Below are 24,052 nucleotides of genomic sequence, written 5' to 3' on the forward strand. Positions count from 1 at the left end.
TCGACTTTCCCATGCCTGCTATTTATATGCACACACATACAACGGTACTTATTTGCACGAGGATGCAATATTTGCAATTCTTCTCAGTGGTGTTTTGAAATCTGTGCCCAGGGCAATTTCAAGACTGCTCAGAAAATCCTTGCAAAGTTTATGCCACTGTGCCTTATTCAGACCCTGGTTGTGATGATTCTTCGTAGGCTCAGTGGTCATCTCCTGCTCTCCCTGCCCCTCTGTTTGGCATTGTCCTGTGGGATCAGTTAAGCTGCCTGCTTCAGGTCCCCAGGGCTTCAATGGGGTTGGGTGGGTGTATTTTTGGTGTAAAGTAAGACTCGTTGAAGGCAAACAAGCATGGAGACACCGGAGATACTCCAACCTGTCAGGGGGGTCGGCTCAGGATGCTGTCTGACCTGCCGGCTCCCTCCAGCTCGGGATTCCTGCACCCAGTTCCAGTGTAAGTCTAAGGAATGCCTGTGTTTTCCAGGTGCTGTATAAAGTGGCTTGGAGTGAGAGTGTGAGTAGAGACTGCGTCGCCTACTGTGCAAAGAAGTAAGTATTCCACCAGACATGTTCAGGACACCAGGATCTCCTCACCCTATCCAAGGCATCCTGGCCATAGGCTCACACCCGCTCTCTGCCAGCTGGACCTTGCTCTTGTTTGCGGACAGCAGGTAGAGAGCGTGAGGCAGAAAAATAAACAGCTGTGTTAAGTTGTAAGAAACACAAGCGCAGAACAGGAAATCAGATTGGCAGGTTGGAAGTTAACAGACCTTTACCCTCTGCATCCCTAGGTCCCTCTATACCCCAGGATCTCTCCATACCCAAAGATCCCGCCCTACCCCAAGGACTCTTCATACCTCAAGGTCTCTCTGTACTCCAAGGTCCCTCCGTACCCTTTGCTGCTCTCCCCATTGAACTGTATCTGCCAGGAAAAGACTAACCCTTCCTTATTAATGTTGTGGTGTTTTATTGGGGTGGAAATTAATGCCTTTTCATCAGCACCATCTCAATCTCCAATAACATTGTGGATCAGAGGGTGTCCAGAGAGGATGGGGTTTTTCCCTGGAGTGAAGGAGGTAGAGGTGTTAGTTAAGTTACAAGAGCTATGGATGGAGTCAATAGTCCAGGTCTTTTTTTTTCTTTACCAGGGGCATGTGTTTCATGTGCAAGTGTTGAAGGGGATTTGAGCAGCAAGATGATTTATAGAGTGGCTGCTGTCAGGAACTTGCTCCCAAGGGAAGCACTGAAATGGGCAAGGCAGAGAAATGCTAATGTGGGCAAATCGTTGGGGTGGATGGGCAGAAAGAACAGCATGAATATGGTTGGCTGAAGGGCCTGTTTCTGTGACAAGACACAGGTCTGTTCCCTCATTGGTCAAGACCTTTGGGTCTCTGACTACAATGCTGTGGCTATGTTTGTGTGAGCACCAGGCTTTAAACAAATTTTAATCTTCCAATTGTCATTCGTATTATTGTCACATAATGTTTGTTCCAGATTTTAATTCTTACCCCAACGGACTCCATGGAACAAGCTGCACTCCCCATGATCTTAAATGTCTTAACATCCCCCTGCTATCACAGTTGAAGAAGAGTTAACGAACCAATTTCAGCATTCATGACACAAGCAAAAACAAAACTGAGAAGAGGTTTGGGACAGGGAAGGTGATGGAATGTCCATGAAGAATTGAAACAGGATGAAATTCTACTGTAGGATGAAAGACTCTGCTGAAGTTAAACAAGAAAGTCTGCAGATACTGGGGTCATGTGCAGATATACTGGAAAAACTCAGCAGGTCATGCAGCATCTGCAGGAAGGAAAGGATGACCGACATTCCAGGCCTGAGCCCTTCATCAGGGACTTGGAAAAACTGGTAGATGCTTGAATTAAGAAGGTGGGGAGACAACTGGGAAGGTCATAGGTGGATAGAGGTGGGAGGGCAGGAGAGGAAGAGGAGATGTGATAAGGGGAAGGGCAGAGGGCTAAGAAGGGATAGGAGAAGGAAGGAAAAGATGGGCATATGGAGGAAAGGAGTCAGTGGGGTAGGGAAAGAGGGAGACTGAGGGATGGGAGTTAACAGGAATTAAAAGTCAATGTTAATGCTGTCTGGTTGGAGAGTCCAAAACAGAATATAAGGAGTTATTCCACCAATTTGCAGGTGGCTTCAGGTTGGTAGCACGAGGCCATGGGTAGACATTATCAGAATGAGAATTGGGTGTGGAGTTAAACGTTGGTTACCCTTTACTTCCTATGGATGATGCCTGACCTGCTGAGTTGCCCCAGCACGTTGGTGTATTGCATCTCTACTCTGACTCTGCCTGAGTGTCTCTGTGTCCACAGAATATGCTTGTCTTTTGTTCATTCTCGCAATTGGCGTATAGGCCACAGAAAATCAACTGCAAGAATAAACCTGGACTGCTCACCTGCGGCAATGTGATTTCAATCCCAGGGATTTGCCGGAGCTTCCCAGAGATGGTTTGAGCTGTGTCCTGGTATACTTTCAGCCTTTAATCCAATGTTCCAGACGCCCCATCAGTGTTCCTGGTTGCCTCTGTCCCTCCAACAAGACCCACGTATTTACTCACAAACATTGTGAAAGAGGACCTCAGGCTTGCTTTGCTATTTGATAAATCATTATTGATTTTCTTATCTCAGCACTACTTTCCTGAACACATTCCATATTCTGTGATTTCTTTAATAGCCAAAATGTCTCAAATATACTCAGCACCTGAACCTCCGCAGCCCTCGAGATGAGGAGAATAAGACCATAGACTGAAGAAAGTTCTCATCTCTGTCCTAAATGGTCCTGGGACGGCCACTGCAGACGCTAGAATCAAAACACAACCTGCTGGAGGAACTCAGCAGGTGAAGCAACATCCATGGGACGAAAGGAATGGTTGACATTTGGGGCTGGAACCCTTCATGAAGGCTGAGTCTTGACAATTCAGATGCTGCTCAACCCCTGACCCTCCCACCAGATTGTGTTTAGCTCTGAGACTCCAGTTCCAGTTGAAGCCCACATCATTGCTGTATTACGACATGTTTCAATGAAATAACCTCATTCTTCGGGACTAAGGAGAGTACCCCTGAAGACCCTCTGCTAAAGGAACTTATTGGGCTGAGCCTCATCAACAAATCAGTCAACAAATCAATGGGTTTGACCCAAAGCATTGAAAAATCCCTCCCACTGGTGCTCCTCGACCCCATTGCTTTTTTTCCTCAGATCCCAGCATCTTGCATCTCCAGAGTGTGGGTCAAGATTCTTTTAACCTTCCTCATGAACCTGCCGCAGAAAGTAATGTGAACAACCCATGTAGCACTCCTTGTGTGAGTAGTCTGTGTGGCACAAAGGCCTGGTACATTTCCAGTGAGCCCAGTGAAAAGCTATTTTTCAGGTGATGTTTTGGTTGAAAGTTAATAATTAAAATCTGTTTTAAATTAATTTCAGCAGAGAGACGTTCCATAAAAAATACCTTCCGTGCATTTCATTCTTTTGATGAATTATTTCTCCTCAAATTATTTTTTGGGCAGGGTAATCACCAATACAAAGAACCCAGCTTTGCACCAGCGATGCCAGATCTCACCCTTCACACCAGTCCTGTGTCTGTGCTGTCACCTATTTCAGATGCAAAGCTCGGGAGCTGCTGCTCACTTAGTGATTCAGGCTGTACTTTGTGCAGTGCTGGTAATGTGGTTCTTTCTTCTTTCCCAGATATTCCGACCATCTGCACAAGTTCCATGAGAATGGAGACGCAAGGGAGATGTGGCAGTGAAGCGGTGCTGGAACAGAATGGGCCCTTGTTGAACTGGGCCCCTGTAGTTCCCGGTCTCCCTCTCTCTCTGGGCAACAGAAGCTCAGCTTATTCTTCAGATAAATCAGTATAAAAATAGTCCGTTTCTATTTCCCTCCATTAACTGCAGCTCAATGGAACTTGCTTTTCCTTTTGTCCTACTCTTGTAACATTGTTAGATTGTAGTAGTTGATGATCGCAAACCTGAACTGCTGACGTGTGTGTGCGCACGCGTGTGCGTGCATGGGGGATGACCCCCCCTGCGAGCTGCTGCTTTCCGCCACACCTCTCTGTAAGCAAAACTGACAACCCTGGCAAATTTCCAGCTCTCACTCTGACCTTACAACCATTAAAGGAGAAGGAGAATTCATGTGATAAAATAGGAAATTTGGATTGATTTTTAATTTGTTTAGTTGATGGTAGGATGATTTATGGCTTTAGGACATGATATTGAGCTTACTGAAAGCTCCTAGTTTAATCGTTAGAATCCAAATCTGCTACTGAAACTTTTAAACATTCAGTTCACATGATTTATGTTAACTTTAATTCATGATTATCTTTATTTTTCCCCTCGAGATATTGGTTAATTGGTGCCTATTAACAGTTGACGTCTCTGTCTAATGGATATTGTACACACAGGGCCAGACCCAAAGTTTCCCATGCTCTTTCCACACAACCTACCTATAAACTTAAATACCCTGGGAGTTGGTTAGAGTCTCTGTGGTTGTCCTAATCAGCGGCCCTTGTTCTTTCTGCTGCACGTATTCTGGATGAAAGAGTGAGCATTCTTGGGTTTGAATAAATTGCTTGGCTTCAGTGATTTAAATGTTGCTTTTGATGATTTCATCGTTGAGTTTGTTTTCATGCGATTCCTGCATCAACTTCCTAAGCTTGACATAGGCTGGTAGGAGCACAGTTCGTACACTGATGGTAATTGATGCACTTCAGTCCAGTCAAGAACTGTTGAGAAGGATCATCCTTCCTGTGGCTGAGAACATGTGTGCAGCTTTGTTTTGAAAATGAGAGGTACCATCATGTGTGAGAACCTTGCAGTAGAACATTAGAAACGGGAGCATCAGTTCCACCATTCGATAATATCATGGGTGATACCCACCTGCCCTTAATTCCCCAACTATGCACCAAAAAAAAAGGGAAGCCTCTACTGATTCATTGGGCAGTAAATTCCACAGGTTCACTCCCCCCAAGGAGAAGCAGTTCCTCTTCATCCCCGTTCTGCATGGCATGGTGAGCGTAGCAGTAAGGGCAACACACAGTGACCCTGCTTCGAATCTGGTGTTATCTGTAAAAATTTTGTACCTTCTCCAGTGACTTGCGGGGGTTTTCTCTGGGTGATCTGGTTACCTTCCATTCTCCTAAAATGTACAGGGTTTGTCCGTTAATTGGTCAGATGGGCTCGTGGATAGGAAGGGCCTGTTAAGGTGCCATCTCAATAACATTTTTGAAAACCTACTCCCTTCAAATCTTGAGGTTATGTCCACTCATCCTCATCCTACCTTCCAGTGGAAATAGCTTTCCTGCCTCGATCTTATCTATGCCTTACATAATTTTACGTTTATCTAAGATCCCATCTAGTTCAGAATTCCAGGGAGAACAGTCTTAGGCCACGTAATATCTCCTCATAAGTTGACCCCTTCATCTCTGTAACCTTGGGAACCTCCTCTGCACTGCATCCAAAGTCAGTATATCCTTTCTCAAGGAAGAAGACCAGAACTGAATGCAAGTTTGTTTATTGTCATCTGACTGTAGATATATAACCTGAAGAAACTGTTTCTCTGGAGCATGTTGCACCACATAATACCGTTCATAATACTTTTTGACTATATTTCCATCCTGTGTGGATGACCTCAAATTTATACTCCACCTGCCAGACCTTTGCCAATTCACTTTTCTCTATCTATATCTCTCTGCATCCTCTGCACAGTTTGGTTTTCCATTCCGTTTAGTGTCATCAGCAAACTTGGCTACGCTTCACTCGGTCCCCTCTCAATGTACATCATGAGCATTTGTGGGCCCAGCACTGACTCCTGTAGCACTCCGCTCACCACTGAGTGCAAACCAGGGAAACGTCCATTTATCCCAACTCTCTTCTGTCAGTTAACCAATCCTCTATCCCTGCTAACGCATTTCCCTCAGCTCCATGTATCCTTCTAGATACCATTTATTCAGCACCTTATTGAACACCTGGAAATCCAAGTACACAACATCCACCAGCTTTCCTCTATCGACTACGCTCATTGTATCCTCAAAGAACTCCAGTAAATTTGTCATACAGGGCCTGCCCTTCCTGAATCCATGCTACAGCTGCCTGAGTGAGCAATTTCTATTCAGATGTCTCACTATTTCTTCCTCCATGAGAGGTTCAGCTATCTTCTCTGCTACAGGCATGAAGCCAACTGGCCTACAGTTACCTCTTTTTAAACAGTGGCGTGATGTTCACTCTTGTCCTGGGTAAACTTGTACCTCTCACTTTGTTCGTTTTAGATTGGTCACAGTGTTTGAGCTACTGAAAGAAAACAGACACACACACCGAGAGCACTTCAGTTTTATTACTAAATCTAAAGCTGAATTCAAACCACAATATGCAAGCCCTTCCCAATTATACTTATCATCGCCTGGACTAGTCCCAACTGCCAAAGCAAGGCAATGACTGCACACTTGTAGTAGGTTGTCTGGGCGCCGGTAGCAGCTTCTCCACCTGCCCTGACCGGGACGTCGGTTGGAATCTAGAAGTTCTTCTTGCTGAGAGATATTGCCACCTCTCGGAGAGTCTCAAACTTCAGCAGTGGGACCATGGCTTATATTACCCAAAAGTTGTTTACTCATAGCCCATCACCCTGAATAAATGGTTACTTCAAGGTCTCCTGACAGTCTGCGACCAACAAAAGACAACTGCATCTCTGGGCCTCATGGTGTAAATTAGATTATGTCTTCTGATTCACATGTATACATTCTTGAATAAGCTGGTCTAAATCCTCCATTACAACTCTCTTCCAATCTGCCAGGCCCTGCCCGGACTCCAGAGTTTTAGTAAAGTAACACAAGCACTTTCACTGCAACTTTTGCAATTTTTTCCAGTTCGCTGGGATGTATTCTGTTGGGACCAGGGACTTGTCTACTTTTGGACACACTAGTTTGCCCAGCACTGGCGATTGTTTCGAGGTCCTTGGCTCCCATCACATCCTTAACCTCTCTCTTTGCCATGTACAGGGAGTCCCCAGTTTATGAACGAGATTCATTGCTACGTCTGTCTCAAAGTCGAATTTGTAGATAAGTCGGAACAGGTGCATACATTTCTTATTTAGCGTCAGTTAGTCAAATGTTTGTCTCAGCACTGTAAAAAAAAATTAAAGAAACAATTCTTAAAGCAGTTTAGATAGAAAAAAAGATCATGATTAAAAGTTAACTTTTACTCTAATTCCATTGATGTCTTACATACTGGAAGAGGCATTCGTGAAGTAACATTATGCACATACGCTAATTGGGGGTACAATTTGTTCGTGAGTACAAGTTGTCTGTAAATCAGACAATCGTAACCCAGGGACTCTATTATTACATAAACGTATTTCATTGTGAAAACTGACAAAATTGTCACTCAAAGACAGCCATTTCCACATAAGCCAATATTAATTGCCCCTTTTTCATCTTTCAAGGGACCTATGTTCATTTTAGCATCCTTTTTTGCTTTATATCATTGTAAACATGGTTTTTATGTTCTGTGCCAGTTTCAAAATCCATCTTTATTGCTTGCTTTGTTGCTTTTTAAATGATAAGTAAACAACAGGATGAGAGATAACATTCCAAGTTTAGAGAGCTTAGGAGATTAATTAAAAAGTAGGACCTCAAAGATAGTAATCTCAGGATTACTCCCAGTGTCATGTGCTGGTCAGAGGAGGAATAAGGAGGATGCGCTTGAACAGTAGGAGACTTTCAGAGTCCTGGGACACAGGAACCAGTTCTGAGGGGAGGTGGGACAAGAACAAGCTAAACTGTTTGCATTTGGGCGGGTCTGGGAACAAAATCTTATATTCATCCTAGCCCTCTCCAACCAAACGGCATCAAGATCAACCACCAATTTCCTCCCCATGTTCCTCTCTTTCCCTGTCTCCTTTCCTCCAGCTTCCCACCCCCTGCCCTGATCTGAGATACCCTCTCCTTTCTCTCATCTGCACTCACCCTCCTTCCTCTTCCCTGCCCCCTTTCTCCCATCCTTTTATTCAGGTGTCCACCTGGTTTTCCAGATTCCTGAGGAAGGGCTCAGGCCTGAAATGTTGTTTGCCTTTATGGATTCTGTATAACCTACTGAGTTTCTCCAGCAATTTTGTGATTTGCGCATGGATCAATGTCCCAGCCAGATGGTTTTCTCCAGCTGTTGTGGAGAGTTTAAACTAACATGGCAGGGAGGTGGGAAAGACGAGTGCAGCAATGCAAAGACCATGTGAAAATTTAAAAAAGAAAATTCAAAATGGAGGGCAGAAAAATTAAATCCAAAAGACACAAAGATTGAATGAGTGTGGGGGCAACTCATCTGAGTGTCCACAGTTTTTGAAACGAGGACAGTGAACTTGTGGCACAAATCAGTACAATGGTCATTTACTGGTCATTACAGAAACAAGGTTGTAGGGTGGGAGTGATTGGGAATCACATATCCAAGGGTTTCAGGTCATATGAAAGGTAAGACAGCACTCTTAATTAAGGATGAGATCAAGGCGATAAACTACCAAGGAGCAGAATGTTGACTCCATCTGGGTAGAGATTAGGAATAATAAAGGGGAAAAAATAATCGCTGGAGTGCATAGTGTACTTTCTTTCTTTCTTCTTTGGCTTAGCTTCGTGGATGAAGATTTATGGAGGGGTATGTCCACATCTGCTGCAGGCTTGTTGGTGACTGACAAGTCCGATGCGGGACAGGCAGGCACAGTTGCCGCAGTTGCAAGGGAAAATTGGTTGGTTGGGTATTGGGTTTTTCCTCCTTTGTCTTTTGTCAGTGAGGTGGGATCTGCGGTCTTCTTCAAAGGAGGTTGCTGCCCGCCGAACTATGAGGCGCCAAGATGCACGGTTGGAGGCGATATCAGCCCACTGGCGGTGGTCAATGTGGCAGGCACCAAGAGATTTCTTTAGCAGTCCTTGTACCTCTTTGGTGCACCTCTGTCTCAGTGGCCAGTGGAGAGCTCGCCATATAACACGATCTTGGGAAGGCGATGGTCCTCCATTCTGGAGACGTGACCCACCCAGCGCAATTGGGTCTTCAGCAGCGTGGATTCGATGCTTGCGGACTCTTGCCAGCTTGAGTACTTCGATGTTGGTAATGAACTCACTCCAATGAATGTTGAGGATGGAGCGGAGACAGCGCTGATGGAAGCGTTCTAGGAGCCGTAGGAGATGCTGGTAGAGGACCCATGATTTGGAGCCGAACAGGAGCGTGGATATGACAATGGCTCTGTACACGCTGATCTTTGTGTGTTTCTTCAGGTGGTTGTTTCTCCAGATTCTTTTGTGTAGTCTTCCAAAGGCGCTATTTGCCTTGGCGAGTCTGTTGTCTATCTTGTCGATCCTTGCATCAGATAAAATGGTGCAGCCGAGGTAGGTAAACTGGTTGACCGTTTTGAGTTTTCTGTGCCTGATGGAGATGTGGGGGGGCTGGTAGTCACGGTGGGGAGCTGGCTGATGGAGGACCTCAGTTTTCTTCAGGCTGACTTCCAGGCCAAACATTTTGGCAGTTTCCGCAAAACAGGACATCATGCGCTGGAGAGCTGGCTCTGAATGGGCAACTAAAGCGGCATCGTCTGCAAAGAGTAGTTCACGGACAAGTTGCTCTTATGTCTTGGTGTGAGTTTGCAGGCGCCTCAGATTGAAGAGACTACCATCCATGCGGTACCGGATGTAAACAGCGTCTTCATTGTTGAGGTATTTCATGGTTTGTTTCAGCATCATACTGAAGAAGATAGTAAAGAGGGTTGGTGCGAGGACGCAGCCTTGCTTCACGCCGTTGTCAATGGAGAAGGGTTCGGAGAGCTCATTGCTGTATCTGACCCGACCTTGTTGGTTTTCATGCAGTTGGATAACCATGTTGAGGAATTTGGGGAGGCATCCGAGGCACTCTAGTATATGCCAAAGCCCTTTCCTGCTCACGAAGGCTTTGGTGAGGTCAACAAAGGTGATGTAGAGTCCTTTGTTTTGTTCTCTGCACTTTTCTTGGAGCTGTCTGAGGGCAAAGACCATGTCAGTAGTTCCTCTGTTTGCGCGAAAGCCACACTGTGATTCTGGGAGGACATTTTCGGCGACACTAGGTATTAGTCTATTAAGGAGAATCCTAGGATTCTTCTTAATAGGCATAGTGTACAGGCCACCAAATAATAACATTCCAGTGGCACTGGCAATAAACCGAGAAATATCTGAATGCATATTATCAGTTGTCATGATACTTTAATTTCCAAATCAGGTTGGTCGACACAGACTTGAGGTAGACTTCATAGAACATTACAGCACAGAAATTGGCCCTTTGGCCCATCTAGTCTGTGCCGAACTATTATTCTGCCTCATCCCACTGACCTACACCCAGTCCATATCCCTTCATGCCCCTCCCATTCAGGTACCTGCCCAAATTTTCTTTATTTGTTAAAAAGGTTTGTATTGGAGTCTATGCATCTGCAGAGGCTGGAGGTAAATCCACAGGTAGTCAGAGTCTCTGAAGGGACTTCCTTCTATTCTTGGAGGTGTAGGGTAATGCTCACGGTCTTTGTTTCATGCTAGTCAAAAGTTGAATTATGTGCGTTACATTTTTAATGTATTATGATGTGACAATAAAAGGAACATTTGACCTCTGCAGAGCCATTGGATCAGGACTGGGCGGTAAGGATGTGCAAAGTGGTGCTGTATCTCTGCTCCCCCTCTCCTGGATCTACACCAGCAGCTCCAAATTCAATCTGCCATTTTTCCAGCTGGTCCAGATTCCCCGTGCAAGCTTTGAAAACTATCCTCGCTGACCGCTACACCTCCAATCAGTGCATTATCTGCGAACTTGCTGATCCATTATGCCACATTATCATTGATATAATGAGGAAAAGAAACAATGGAAACAGCATGAGTGCCTGAGGCAACCACTAGTCACAGGCATCCAGTCTGAGAACCAATCATCCACCACCTCTCTCTGGCTTCTCCCATAAAGCCAGTTCACGACCTCACCATGAATACCGAGCGACTGAACCTTCCTGACTAAGGGTTTTTTTTGCTTTTGTTGTTTGTAAGAAAGGTTTAATATATTGTGTTATTGAAGATTTTTTAATGTATATTTTTGAAAAAAAAAATTCATTAAAAAAAGGAAAGTATACAGGGAACACTGCCATTGGAGAACAGCAGCAAGCATCAAGGATCCACACCACCAGCATATGCTCTGTTCTCACTGCTGCCACCAGGAAAGAGGTCTCGGTGCCACAAGACTCACACCACCAGGTTCAGGAACAGCTGCTACCCCTCCACCATCAGACTCCTCAATGACAAACTCAATCAGAGACTCATACTTTGCATATTATTCATTATTGAATAATTATTTTCTGTATTGTACCATTTGTTTACTGATCGATCAACCACATTAGAGCTGTGATTAATAGGCTTTAATCACCTTAAGATATCAACACTTCTCACTGACCCGGTTCCAAGGCAGGTACTGAGGGAGGAGTTTGGGCATAACAACCTTTATGGGGATTTCTGGGGGGAGGTTCAGGGGGTGGGCCAGTCCCTAGAGTATATACAGTGGTGGCACCACAGTCACATTTATTCCTTTCTTTACATTTCTCTTTTGTATATATATCGAGTACAGTTTTTTGCACTACTGACAAGTAGAAATTCTGCCTGGCCCACAGGAAAAAGAATCGCAGAGTTGTATGTGATGTCATGTATGTACTCTTCCACAGAACCTCTTATATGTTCCCCTATTGAATTCTCTATCATTCCAGCTCACCACCTCGCTTCTTACCCTCTGCGCCAGACTCTGTTACCTCCGCGGTTTGTTCCTGGTAGGTCGTTTCCCCTCAACAGTTTCCAAAAGGCTCTACATATTATTGAAGGGAATGACCACAAACTGCCCTACCTGTTCACTTTCCCTCTCCTGTCACCAAGCTTCCTTCCTCCTCCTTCCTCGGTACAATTATGTCTCTTTAACTCCTGTCTATCACCCCCTCAGCCCCCCCCCCCCAAAATGATCCAGAGTTCATCCAGCTCCAATTCCCTTATACAAAGCACCTGCAGCTGGACGAACTTCTTGCAGATGAGGGCATCAGGGATACCGCTGGCTTCCCAGACAACCCACACTCTGCAAGTCCCTGACCTGGTTGCCATTCCCTTTGACGATGAAAATGAGAAAAAAAGTTTTAAAAACCTGTCCTTACCTGTGCCTTCCTGCTGAATCCTTTTGTTCCTTGACAGGGTTGACCACTATCTCAACACCACCACCACCTCAGCCTCTGTTCGCCAAAGCCCAAGGTTCCACTCTTACACTGGCCACTCCCACTGTGGTTATACCAATTAAGCTCCCTTTTTTGGCTATAGTCAATGAAGCACTTACCTTTCCTGGCAATACTAATGGCGATTCTTTGTTACATTTTTAACTTGACAATAGAAGAAATCTTGAGGCGCCAACCTCCTTTGAAGAAGACCGCAGAGCCACCTCACTGACAAAAGACAAAGGAGGAATAACCCAACACCCAACCCCAACCAACCAATTTTCCCTTGCAACCGTTACAACCGTGTCTGCCTGTCCCACATCGGACTTGTCAGCCACAAACGAGCCTGCAGCTGACGTGGACTTTTTACCCATTCCCCATATTTCCAGAGGCTCTTAATGTGCGGTGTGACCAACTCGCTCAACATGTTGTCCACAATATTCTCAGCATTTCCAGCCCAAAATATCAATTCTTGTTCTCCCATAGATACTGCTTGGCCCGCTGAGTTCTTTTTATTTTGCTCTGGATCCAGTCCTACCCTAACTGTTTAAATCAGCCTCTATCAAGTAGCTCGAACTCTGTCTCATCCTCAGACCATCAGTACAAGGCCTCAGACACATAAGAGTGTGAAATGGAGATGGTGAGAGGGCAGGGGAGAAGTAAATATTTTGGCCTGTGATCCTCATGACCCTCCCTGGGCCTGTGTTCTGCACTTCCCCCCTCCCTGGGACTGTGTTCTATTCCAGGGTCCTGCATCCACAATCCCCTCCCTGGGCCTTTATTCCACATTCTCCCCTCCCTGGGGCTGTGTTCCATTCCAGGGACCTGCATGCCACACTTCCCTCTTTGGGTCTGTGTAATACACTCTCCCTGGCTAGGCCTGCACTCCCTTGCTAAAAACACTGCTGTCAGTCTCTGATCTGTACCATCCATCACCTTCGGGATCAGTGCACAATGTTACTGGGCTGTTATGAGAAAGTGCAGTGACCACAGGACCTTTTTATCATTCAGGCCAGCTACTCCCCAGGAGGACTCCAATACCCATTCTTCAGCGACCTGACGAGACTCAACAGGTCATGGAGAAGCCACGGGAAGTAAAAGTTTCAGGCCAGGGCTCTGTCAGGAATCTGGAAAAGCTGGCAGTTACCTGAATAAAAAAAGGTGGGGGAGGGAGGAAGGGGTAGGAGGAACACAGGCAAACATGTAACAGGTCAATGGTGGATATAGGTGGGAAGGTAGAAGAGAAAAGAAAACAGGAGTGGCAAGGAGAAGGGGAAGTTCTGAATGGTGAGGGAAGGGAAGGGGTGGCAGGGTTCTGGAGGAAGGTGATGGGGGGATAGAGAAAGAGAGCATCTTGGGGGAGGGGGTTAATGGAAAATGGTGGTCTATGTCAATGCTGTCTGGTTGGAGAGGGCTCCAAACAGACTATAAGGTGGTGTTCCTCCAATTTGTGGGTGGCCTCGGTTTGGCATTGTGTGAGGCCATGGTGTGTGGAATTGAAGTGGTTGGCCACTGGGAGGTCCTTGCTGTTTCAGTGGACAGAGTGAAGTTCTTCAATGAAACAATCTCTCAGACTCCTCTACGTAAAGGAAGCCACATCAGGAGCCCTGAATACAGAAAATTACCCTGACAGATTCACATGTGAACACTTGGAAGAACTGTTTCAGGCCCCAAATGTTGGTGAGAGAGGAGATGTAACTCCAAGATGACATTATTATCAGCAAGGGATTAACTCTCCCCTGGAAACCAGAATTCAAAGCTAGGGTATACACGGAGAATCCACAGACTCCTGTGTGACACCAGCAACATGAGACACATGTGCTCGTGTATTCAACCCTGCGGGTCAGTGACAATGATGCCTCCTGACAGGTTGATTAAAGTTTTACACAAGGTTTAATGAGAAACATGATGTTCAACCAAAGAAAGTCCCATTTCCCTTGAAGAACATCTCTCGCATAACCACAGCTGAGGGGAAGAGGATCCAATCCAGGGTGAACCCACGCAAAGCAGCACGGCCACAACATAAGAGAACATAAGAAATAGGAGCAGGAGTCGGCCATCTGGCCCATCAAGCCTGCTCCACCTTTCAATGAGATCATGGCTATCTGATCATTGGCCAGCAGTACAAGGACTCATAAGAGTGTGAAATGGAGATGGTGAGAGGGCAGGGGAGAAGTAAATAGTTTGGCCTCCACCCACCTGCCTTTTCCCCATTTTTATGTACAAATCTAACTAACTGAACCTTAAATAAGTTTAATGAAGTCCCTTCAACCGTGTCCCTGGAAAAAGAATTCCACAGATTCACAACTCTCTGGGAAAAAGTTTTTCCTCATCTCCATCTTAAATCTACTCCTCTGAATCTTGAGGCTATGTCCCCTAGTTCTGGTCTCACCTACCAGTGAAAACAATTTTCCTGCTTCTATTTTATCTATCCCTTTTAGAATTTTATGATCTCCTCTTATTCTTCTGCATTCAAGTGAGTATAATCCCAGACGATTTAGTCTCCTTGTAGGTCAACCCTCTTGTCTCCAGGATTGCCCTGGTGAACCTCCTCTGGATGGCCTCCAAGGCCAGAATAATCCTTCCTCAAGTATGGAGACCCAGAAGTCCATCTCCTCCTCCCTCCCTCCAAACAAGCGCCTCTCTGCTCCAGTAACCCTTCTCAGCATGGCCCTGCTGCAAGGTCATTTCTACCCCGCCCGCAGTAAAAAGAATCTTATGTGATATCATATTGCCCAAGTGATGATGCAGGCTAGTGAACCTCCTTTTCAATGTTTGCAAAACCCCCATTCTTGCTCATTGAAGGTCGCACTGGCTCTGGCTCCAACTGCTCGCTGCCAAGGCTGAGCCGAGCGCGTGTGCATACTGTCGGACACTGGCCGCAGCTGAAGCCACTGCCGACAGGCAGAGCTAACCATGCGTGTTCCGCCATGCTCCTTTCTACTTCGTAAATTGTGCTGGCCCTCATGTATGTGGCCAATGGGAAGAAGCTACGGACCCTGGGACACCGCCAACTCCCATATCCAAACAATCGATGCTTCCTGATTTTCTATGTGCTTCCAGCTCTGTTATTATTCACTTACATAATGCTCCTAACCAAGTAAAATGGTTACCCTGTGGGTAGAGAAAAATAAGGATTCAGAGATGTACATTGTCACTAAATAAGATCTCATGGCACGAAGGTAACTGTCCTCTTGAATGAATAAGATGTATCAGAACAAATGGAAAACAGTTGCATCAACAAAAGTGAAAACAAGTGTACCAGAACAGTACAAATTCATGAAAAGACACCAATACAACAATGATTTATTTAAGAAAATGTGCAATATGTTCTGAAAACCAGAAGGGCTCTCCTTATAATAAATTTCTACCAATCAAAAAAAAGTATGGAGCCCTGAACTGCACACAGTGCGGCCTCACCAGGACCTTGTACAGTTGCAGCATGACCTCCCTGCTCTTGAATTCAATTCCTCTCACAATAAAAGCCAACATTCTACTTGACTTCTTTTTTTTTAAATTTTTTTATTTTTCACACCATAAATCACATTAGTCATGATACACACTTTTTCCTTTTCACACATATACAGTGACATTTTCTCCCCCACCCCTCCCTCCTCCCAACCCACCCACCCCCCCTCCCATCCATTTAAGGTATACAATCTAGGATACATTAAACCAGTCAGACAATGTTGTCACTCAACAAAAATACACCAGAAATTCTACTGAGTCCATTCTTTTCTTTCCTTCTCCTTCCATCAACTTAGGTAGTGATTGTCCCCGGTAGGTTTTCGCTATTGTATTTAATGTAAGGCTCCCATGTTTGTTCGAATATTTCAATATTATTTCTTAAACTATATGTTATTTTTTCTAATGGAATACATTTATTCATTTCTATATACCATTGTTGTATTTTCAAATTATCTTCCAATTTCCAGGTTGACATAATACATTTTTTTGCTATGGCTAGAACTATCTTAACAAATCTTTTTTGTGCATCCTCCAAATCAATTCCAAATTCTTTGTTTTTTATGTTACTTAGGAGAAAGATCTCTGGATTCTTTGGTATATTGTTTTCTGTTATTTTATTTAATATCTGATTGAGATCTTCCCAAAATTTTTCTACTTTCTCACATGTCCAGATTGCATGAATTGTTGTTCCCATTTCTTTTTTACATCGAAAACATCTATCAGATACTGTTGGGTCCCATTTATTTAACTTTTGAGGCGTAATGTATAGTCTGTGTATCCAGTTATATTGTATCATACGTAGCCTCGTATTTATTGTATTTCTCATCGTTCCAGAACATAATTTCTCCCATGTTTCCTTTTTTATATTTATATTTAAATCTTGTTCCCATTTTTGTTTAGTTTTACCATTTGTTTCCTCATTCTCCTTTTCTTGCAGTTTAATATACATATTTGTTATAAATCTTTTGATTATCATTGTATCTGTAATCACATATTCAAGGTTACTTGCCTCTGGCAAACTCAAACTGCTTCCTAATTTATCCTTCAAGTAGGATCTCAATTGGTAATATGCCAGCGCTGTATCTTGAGTTATATTGTACTTATTTTTCATTTGTTCAAAGGTTAAGAATTTATTTCCTGAAAAACAATTTTCTATTCTTTTAATCCCTTTTTTTTCCCATTCTCTAAAGGAAAGGTTATCTATTGTAAAAGGGAGTAACTTGTTTTGCGTCAATATTAGTTTTGGTAATTGATAATTTGTTTTATTTCTTTCTACATGAATCTTCTTCCAAATATTGAGGAGATGATGTAATACTGGAGAACTTCTATGTTGTACCAATTTTTCATCCCATTTATATAATATGTGTTCAGGTATCTTTTCCCCTATTTTATCTAATTCTAATCTCGTCCAGTCTGGTTTTTCCCTTGTTTGATAAAAATCTGATAGGTATCTTAATTGTGCGGCTCTATAATAATTTTTAAAGTTTGGCAGTTGTAAGCCTCCTTGTTTATACCATTCTGTTAATTTATCTAGTGCTATCCTCGGTTTCCCCCCTCTCCATAAAAATTTCCTTATTATTTTCTTCAACTCCTTAAAGAATTTTTCTGTCAGTTGTATTGGCAATGCCTGGAATAAGTATAATATCCTTGGAAAAATGTTCATTTTAATACAGTTTATCCTTCCTATTAGTGTTAGTGGCAAATCTTTCCAATGCTCTAAATCGTCCTGTAATTTTTTCATTAGTAGATAATAATTGAGTTTATATAGTTGGCCGAGATTTTTGTTTATTTGTACACCTAGGTATCTTATTGCCTGCATTTGCCATCTAAATGGAGATTCCTTCTTAAATTTTGAGAAATCCGCATTATTCATAGGCATTGCTTCACTTTTATTTACGTTTATCTTGTAACCCGACACTTCTCCATATTCCTTCAATTTCTTATATAATTCTTTTATTGATAGTTCTGGTTCTGTTAAGTACACTATAACATCATCCGCAAATAGACTGATTTTATATTCCTTGTCTTTTATTTTTATTCCTTTTATATTATTATCTATTCTTATCAATTCTGCTAGTGGTTCTATAGCTAACGCAAACAATAAAGGTGATAGTGGGCATCCCTGCCGCGTTGACCTGCTTAAGTTAAATTGCTTTGATATATGTCCATTTACTGTCACTTTCGCTAACGGTCCCTTATATAATGCTTTAATCCAATTAATATACTTCTCCGGTAAATTGAATTTTTGCAATACTTTGAACAAATAATTCCATTCTACTCTGTCAAAGGCCTTCTCTGCGTCTAAAGCAACTGCTACTGTAGGTGCTTTATTTCCTTCTACTGCATGAATTAAGTTAATAAATTTACAAATATTGTCTGTTGTGCTTCTTTTTTTGATAAATCCAGTTTGGTCTAAATTTACCATTTTCGGTACATGCTCTGCTAATCTGTTTGCTAATAGTTTAGCTATTATCTTATAATCTGTGTTTAGTAAAGATATTGGTCTATATGACGCTGGTGAGAGTGGATCTTTCCCTTGCTTTTGTATTACTGTAATTATTGCTGTTTTACATGAATCTGGTAAGCTTTGTGTTTCATCAATCTGGTTGATTACATCCAGGAGGGGCGGAATTAATAAGTCTTTAAATGTTTTGTAGAATTCTATTGGTAATTTTTTTATTATCTCTTGTATTTCTACTATTCCAAATGGTTCTGTTAATTTATTCTGTTCCTCTATTTGTAGTTTTGGTAGTTCAATTTTAGTCAGAAATTCATCTATTTTCCCTTCTTTCCCTTCGTTTTCAGTTCGGTATAATTGTTCATAGAATTCTCTAAAGTTTTCCTTAATTTTTTTTGGATTATATGTAATTTGTTTGTCTTTTTTCCTTGATGCCAATACCATTTTCTTAGCTTGTTCTGTCTTAAGCTGCCATGCTAGGATTTTGTGCGTTTTTTCACCCAGTTCATAATATTTCTGTTTTGTCTTCATTATATTCTTCTCCACCTTATATGTTTGTAGTGTTTCATATTTTATTTTTTTATCCGCCAATTCTCTTCTTTTAGTTGTATCTTCCTTCATTGCTAATTTTTTTTCTATATTTACTATTTCCCTTTCCAACTGCTCTGTTTCCTGATTATAGTCCTTCTTCATCTTGGTTACATAACTTATTATTTGCCCTCTAATGAATGCTTTCATTGCATCCCATAGTATAAACTTATCTTCCACTGATTCCGTATTTATTTCAAAATACATTTTTATTTGTTTTTCAATAAATTCTCTAAAATCCTGCCTTTTAAGTAACATGGGGTTTAATCTCCATCTATACATTCTTGGAGGGATGTCCTCTAGCTTTACTGTCAATATTAAGGGTGAATGGTCCGATAGTATTCTAGCTTTATATTCTGTTTTTCTTACTCTATCTTGCATACTAGCTGATAAGAAAAAATAGGTCTATTCTTGAGTATGTTTTATGTCTAGCCGAGTAATATGAATATTCCTTTTCTTTTGGGTGTTGTTTCCTCCATATATCCAAAAGTTGCATTTCTTCCATTGATTTAATTATAAATTTGGTTACTTTGTTCTTTCTGTTAATTTTTTTCCCATTTTTATCCATATTTGAATCCAAATTCAGGTTGAAATTCCCTCCTATTAATATGTTCCCTTGCGTATTTGCTACCTTCAAAAAGATATCTTGCAGAAACTTTTGATCTTCTTCGTTAGGTGAATATACATTGAGTAGATTCCAAAACTCCGAATATATCTGACATTTTATCATTACATATCTCCCTGCTGGATCTATTATTTCCTCTTCTATTTTAAATGGCACATTTTTACTAATTAATATAGCCACTCCTCTTGCTTTTGAATTATACGATGCTGCTGTTACATGTCCTACCCAATCTCTCTTTAATTTCTTGTGCTCCTGTGTTTCTTGCACAAATGCTATATCAATTTTTTCTTTTTTCAGAAAATTTAACAGTTTCTTCCTTTTAATTTGGTTATGTATTCCATTAATATTTAAAGTCATATAGTTCAACGTAGCCATTTTATACTTTGTTTATCTTCCCTTTCCGTTTTTCCATCATTACCTTTCCTCCTTTTCCATTTCTGTTTTCTTATTTTAAACCCTTTAAAAGACAACATTCCTAAAACATCAAACATTTTCCTTATTCTCCTATTTAAAACTTCTTTAGCCCCAATCTCCCCTTCCCCTCCTGAGTTGTCCTTTATCCCTTGTCGGACAACCTAATCTCCCCTCTCCATTTGGGTTTGCGAATTCACTCGCAAGCGTCAGCTGATTTTGCAGTGACCGCAACTCCTCCCCACCCAGCCCCCCCAGAAAAGATTTCACTTTTCATATGTAACATTTAGTTCCCTCCTTATTCCCTCTATTCCATTTCCTTCCCTTATTAATTCTTGTCTATACTATCTATATTTTCCTCTAAATACGGATACATTCACGTATGCACATTATACATATACACACTTATACCTCTTTACCCACATACATATAAATCGTGGTCATTTTTACTCTCATTACACGTCTTCATCCCTCAGTCTATTTTGTAATTGTTCTGCAAATTTTCGTGCTTCTTCTGGATCCGAGAATAGTCTGTTTTGTTGTCCTGGAATAAATATTTTCAATACCGCTGGATGCTTTAGTATAAATTTATACCCTTTCTTCCATAAAATCGCCTTTGCTGTATTGAACTCCTTTCTCTTCTTTAGGAGTTCAAAACTTATATCTGGATAAATGAAGATTTTTTGCCCTTTGTACTCCAGTGGCTTGTTGCCCTCTCTTACTTTTTCCATTGTCTTCTCCAGTACCTTTTCTCTTGTAGTATATCTTAGGAATTTTACTAAAATAGATCTTGGTTTTTGTTGTGGTTGTGGTTTAAAGGCCAATGCTCTATGTGCCCTTTCTATTTCAATTTCTTGCTGTAGTTCTGGACATCCTAGGATCCTAGGGATCCAATCTTTTATAAACTCTCTCATATTCTTGCCTTCTTCATCTTCCTTAAGGCCCACTATCTTTATGTTATTTCTTCTGTTATAATTTTCCATTATATCTATTTTCTGAGCTAACAGTTCTTGTGTCTCTATAACTTTTTTATTAGATTCCTCTAATTTCTTTTTTAAGTCTTCTACCTCCATTTCTACTGCTACTTCCCGCTCTTCCATCTTGTCCATTTTCTTTCCCATTTCTGTTAAGGTCATATCTATTTTATTCATTTTCTCTTCTGTGTTGTTTATTCTTCTTCTTAAATCATTAAATTCCTGTGTTTGCCATTCTTTAAATGACTCCATGTATTCTTTAATAAGAGAAAGTATATCCTTTATCTTGCCTTTCCCTTCTTCTTCTATTTCACTGTACTCTTCCTCTTCCGACTCCTCGTGACTCCTCGCGCATGCGCGGTTGCGCACTTTTACTCGGCTCAACGAGCCATTTTTGTAGTCCACTTTCTACCGACCTGAGGTAGCGGGTTTCTCTCTCCACCACGGGCCTCTTCGAACAGGTAAGGCCTTCTCCTTCTTCCTCCGTTGTCTTCACTTCCTCTCTTCTTACCGTTGATTTCGATTTTTCTTTTTTTGTCGCCATCTTCTTTCCACCTTTATACTCAGTTTTCTTTAACTTTTATTTCTGTGCCTTTGTGTTTTTCTTTGTTTTTTTGACTTTTCTGGAGAGGGCTGGAGTTCACCGTCCGGCCACTACTCCATCACGTGACTCCTCCCCCTACTTGACTTCTTAATAACCTCTTACACCTGCAACCCAACTTTTTGTGATACATACAAAGCATGGTCAGGTGCTAAAGGACTGTGTGGCCCCAGCTGACTGAGGTCTTAATGGATATCTTCAACATCTCACTCCAGATGTCTACTGTTGCTGCAGGATTCAAGGCAGCTCCCATCATCCTGGTTCCCATGACAGTACCTGGATGAGACGACTACTGCCCATTGGCACTGACCTTCTATGATCATGACTGGTGACTGGTAATGGAATGCACCAAATCACATCTTCCAATGACATTGTCATGTTCTAATTCACTTACCATCCAATCTAATCCAGAGATGATACTATAGTCTTGACCACTTTGGGAACGATGACTCATATGCCAAGCAGTTTTCATGGAGTTCAACATGATCATACCCCAGAAGCTGATGGATAAATAGTCCTCATTGGGACTCAATGCCCATCTTGGCCACTGGATTCCAGACATTGACTGAAAGACCACTGACGGGCTGGGTTGGCAGCAAAACCATAGGTCCCATCACACTGAGCACTGGCCACCTCAGGGCTGTGAGCTCTGTCCGCCATGACTGTACTGCCAGATTCAGGTCAAACAGAATCATCAATGATACAACAGAAGTTAGCCTCAACAGAGAGGAGGTTGGGCAACTTGTAAAATGGTGCGAGATCAACAACATGTCTCAACATGGACAATTGTGGACTTCATGAGGACAGTGATCGACTATTCAAAGTTCCTTTTATTGTCACATAACAACACAGTAAATGTGCGGTACTCTTCAGTTTTTGTCTGCCATAGGGCAAACAGATTCAAAATGGCCAAAAAGATCTCCCTTTCCTCCACTGACAACATTCACTGAGAGCATTGCTTAAAGTTTACTCAAAGAGTTATTGAGGACCCTTTCTGTCCATCAAACAGGATCTTTGAGCCACTACCATCAGGAAGGAAGTACAAGAGATTCAGAAATGCCAGGCTGGGAAATAGTTTCTTTCTGCAGGCTGTGAGATTGAGGAACAGTGTCTTGTAACCAAATAAATCATTCTAAAATATTTATATTCATCTATTTTAAGATTATGTGCTGTGTGTTGTGTATTTACTGTGGTCTGGAGAAACACTGTTTCAGAAGGGGAAGATGTGTCTGGTGGTGGGATCCGGTTGTAGGTAGCAGAGGTTGCAGAGAATGACCTGAATTTTCCACAGACCTTTTGCAATCTCAGATCACAAGAAAAGCAGGAGAGTGCAGTCTTCTATCAAATTGAAGACACCAGCAAATGTTATCTGGATATGATAATATGGCTTCTTGTGTGATCTTGCTTTGCTGGGTAAAAACTACTCCATTGATGAAAAGTGCACTGAGACACTGGCGATACAAGAAGGGTGCGATGGGGGGGGAGGGGGGGGGGGTGGGGAGTTCAGACTGCACCCGGTGAGACCAAAAAGACTATCTATAAAATTTCAGTGCAGTGTTTCAGAAGAAATTTATTATTCTTTTTTATTATAATACCCCTGCAGTTAGTTATAACAAAAATATTTTTGTAAGCCCATCTTACATGTATCAATTTACCTACAAACCTGCAACCCACCCTTCCCTGAACCCACCTAAACTTGCCACTCCACCCCCCCACCCCCGTCATCCTCGTTCTACCCAAACCTCACCCTGGTTCCACCCATACCTGCCCCCCCATCACTCTGGTTCCACTCAAACCTGCCCCCCCATCACTCTGGTTACACCCAAAGCTGCACCCCACCCTTCCCTGATTCCACCAAAACCTCCCCACCCCCCCCATCTCCTTGGTTCCACCCAAACCTCCCACCCCACCCTTCCCTGGTCCCACCCAAATCGGCCCACCACCCTTCCCTGGTCCCACCCAAACCTGACACCGTCACCCTGGCTCCACCCAAACCCGCCCACACCCTTCCCTGGTTCCACCCAAATCTTCCCACCACACAAACCCGCCCCCACCCTTTCCTGGTCCCACCCCCACCGTTCCCTGATCCCACCCAAACATAGCCACTCCCTCACCCTGGTCCCACCCAAACCTTGCCCCTTCCCCACCTTAGTCCCACACAAACCCACCCCCCTCAACCCTGGTTCCACCAAAATCTGTCCCCCACCCAAATCTGCTCACACCCTTCCCTGGTCACACTCAAACACTCCCCACCTCCACCCTTCCCTGGTCCCATCCAAACCCGCCACTCTCCATCCTTCCCTGGTCCAACCCCCACCATTCCCTGATCCCACCCAAACCTAATTGCTCCCCCACCCAAACCGTCCCCCACCCAAACCGTCCCCCACCCAAACCGTCCCCCACCCAAACCCACCCCCCACCATTCCCTGATCCCACACAAACCTAGCACCTCCCCCACGCTGGTCCCATCCAAACCTAGCCCCTCCCCCACCCTGGTCCCACCCAAACCTTGACCCTCCCCCATCCTGGTCCCACCAAAATCCACCCCCCACCCAAACACGTACCCACCCTTTCCTGGTTGCACCCAAACCTGCCTCCATCAACTTGGTCCCACACAAACCTCCCACCCTTCCCTGATCCCACTCAAACACACCCCCCTCCACCCTTACCTGCTCCCACCCAAA

General features: G+C 43.1%; 1 protein-coding gene across 2 annotated transcripts in view; it reads left to right on the forward strand.

The window, feature by feature from the left end:
• Positions 1-4,604, forward strand: part of LOC138736062 (protein CASP-like) — a 525,702-nt gene extending 521,098 nt beyond the window's left edge. For both annotated transcript variants that reach the window (XM_069884934.1, XM_069884933.1), the window contains 2 exons: positions 482-546; positions 3,706-4,604. In XM_069884934.1, coding sequence (XP_069741035.1) covers positions 482-546; positions 3,706-3,766 — 126 coding nt within the window. In that variant the 3' untranslated portion in view covers positions 3,767-4,604. The remainder of the gene's footprint in view (positions 1-481; positions 547-3,705) is intronic.
• Positions 4,605-24,052: the final 19,448 nt, after the last annotated feature.

Source organism: Narcine bancroftii, chromosome 6 (genome assembly GCF_036971445.1).
Source record: "Narcine bancroftii isolate sNarBan1 chromosome 6, sNarBan1.hap1, whole genome shotgun sequence".
Lineage (NCBI taxonomy): Eukaryota > Metazoa > Chordata > Chondrichthyes > Torpediniformes > Narcinidae > Narcine > Narcine bancroftii.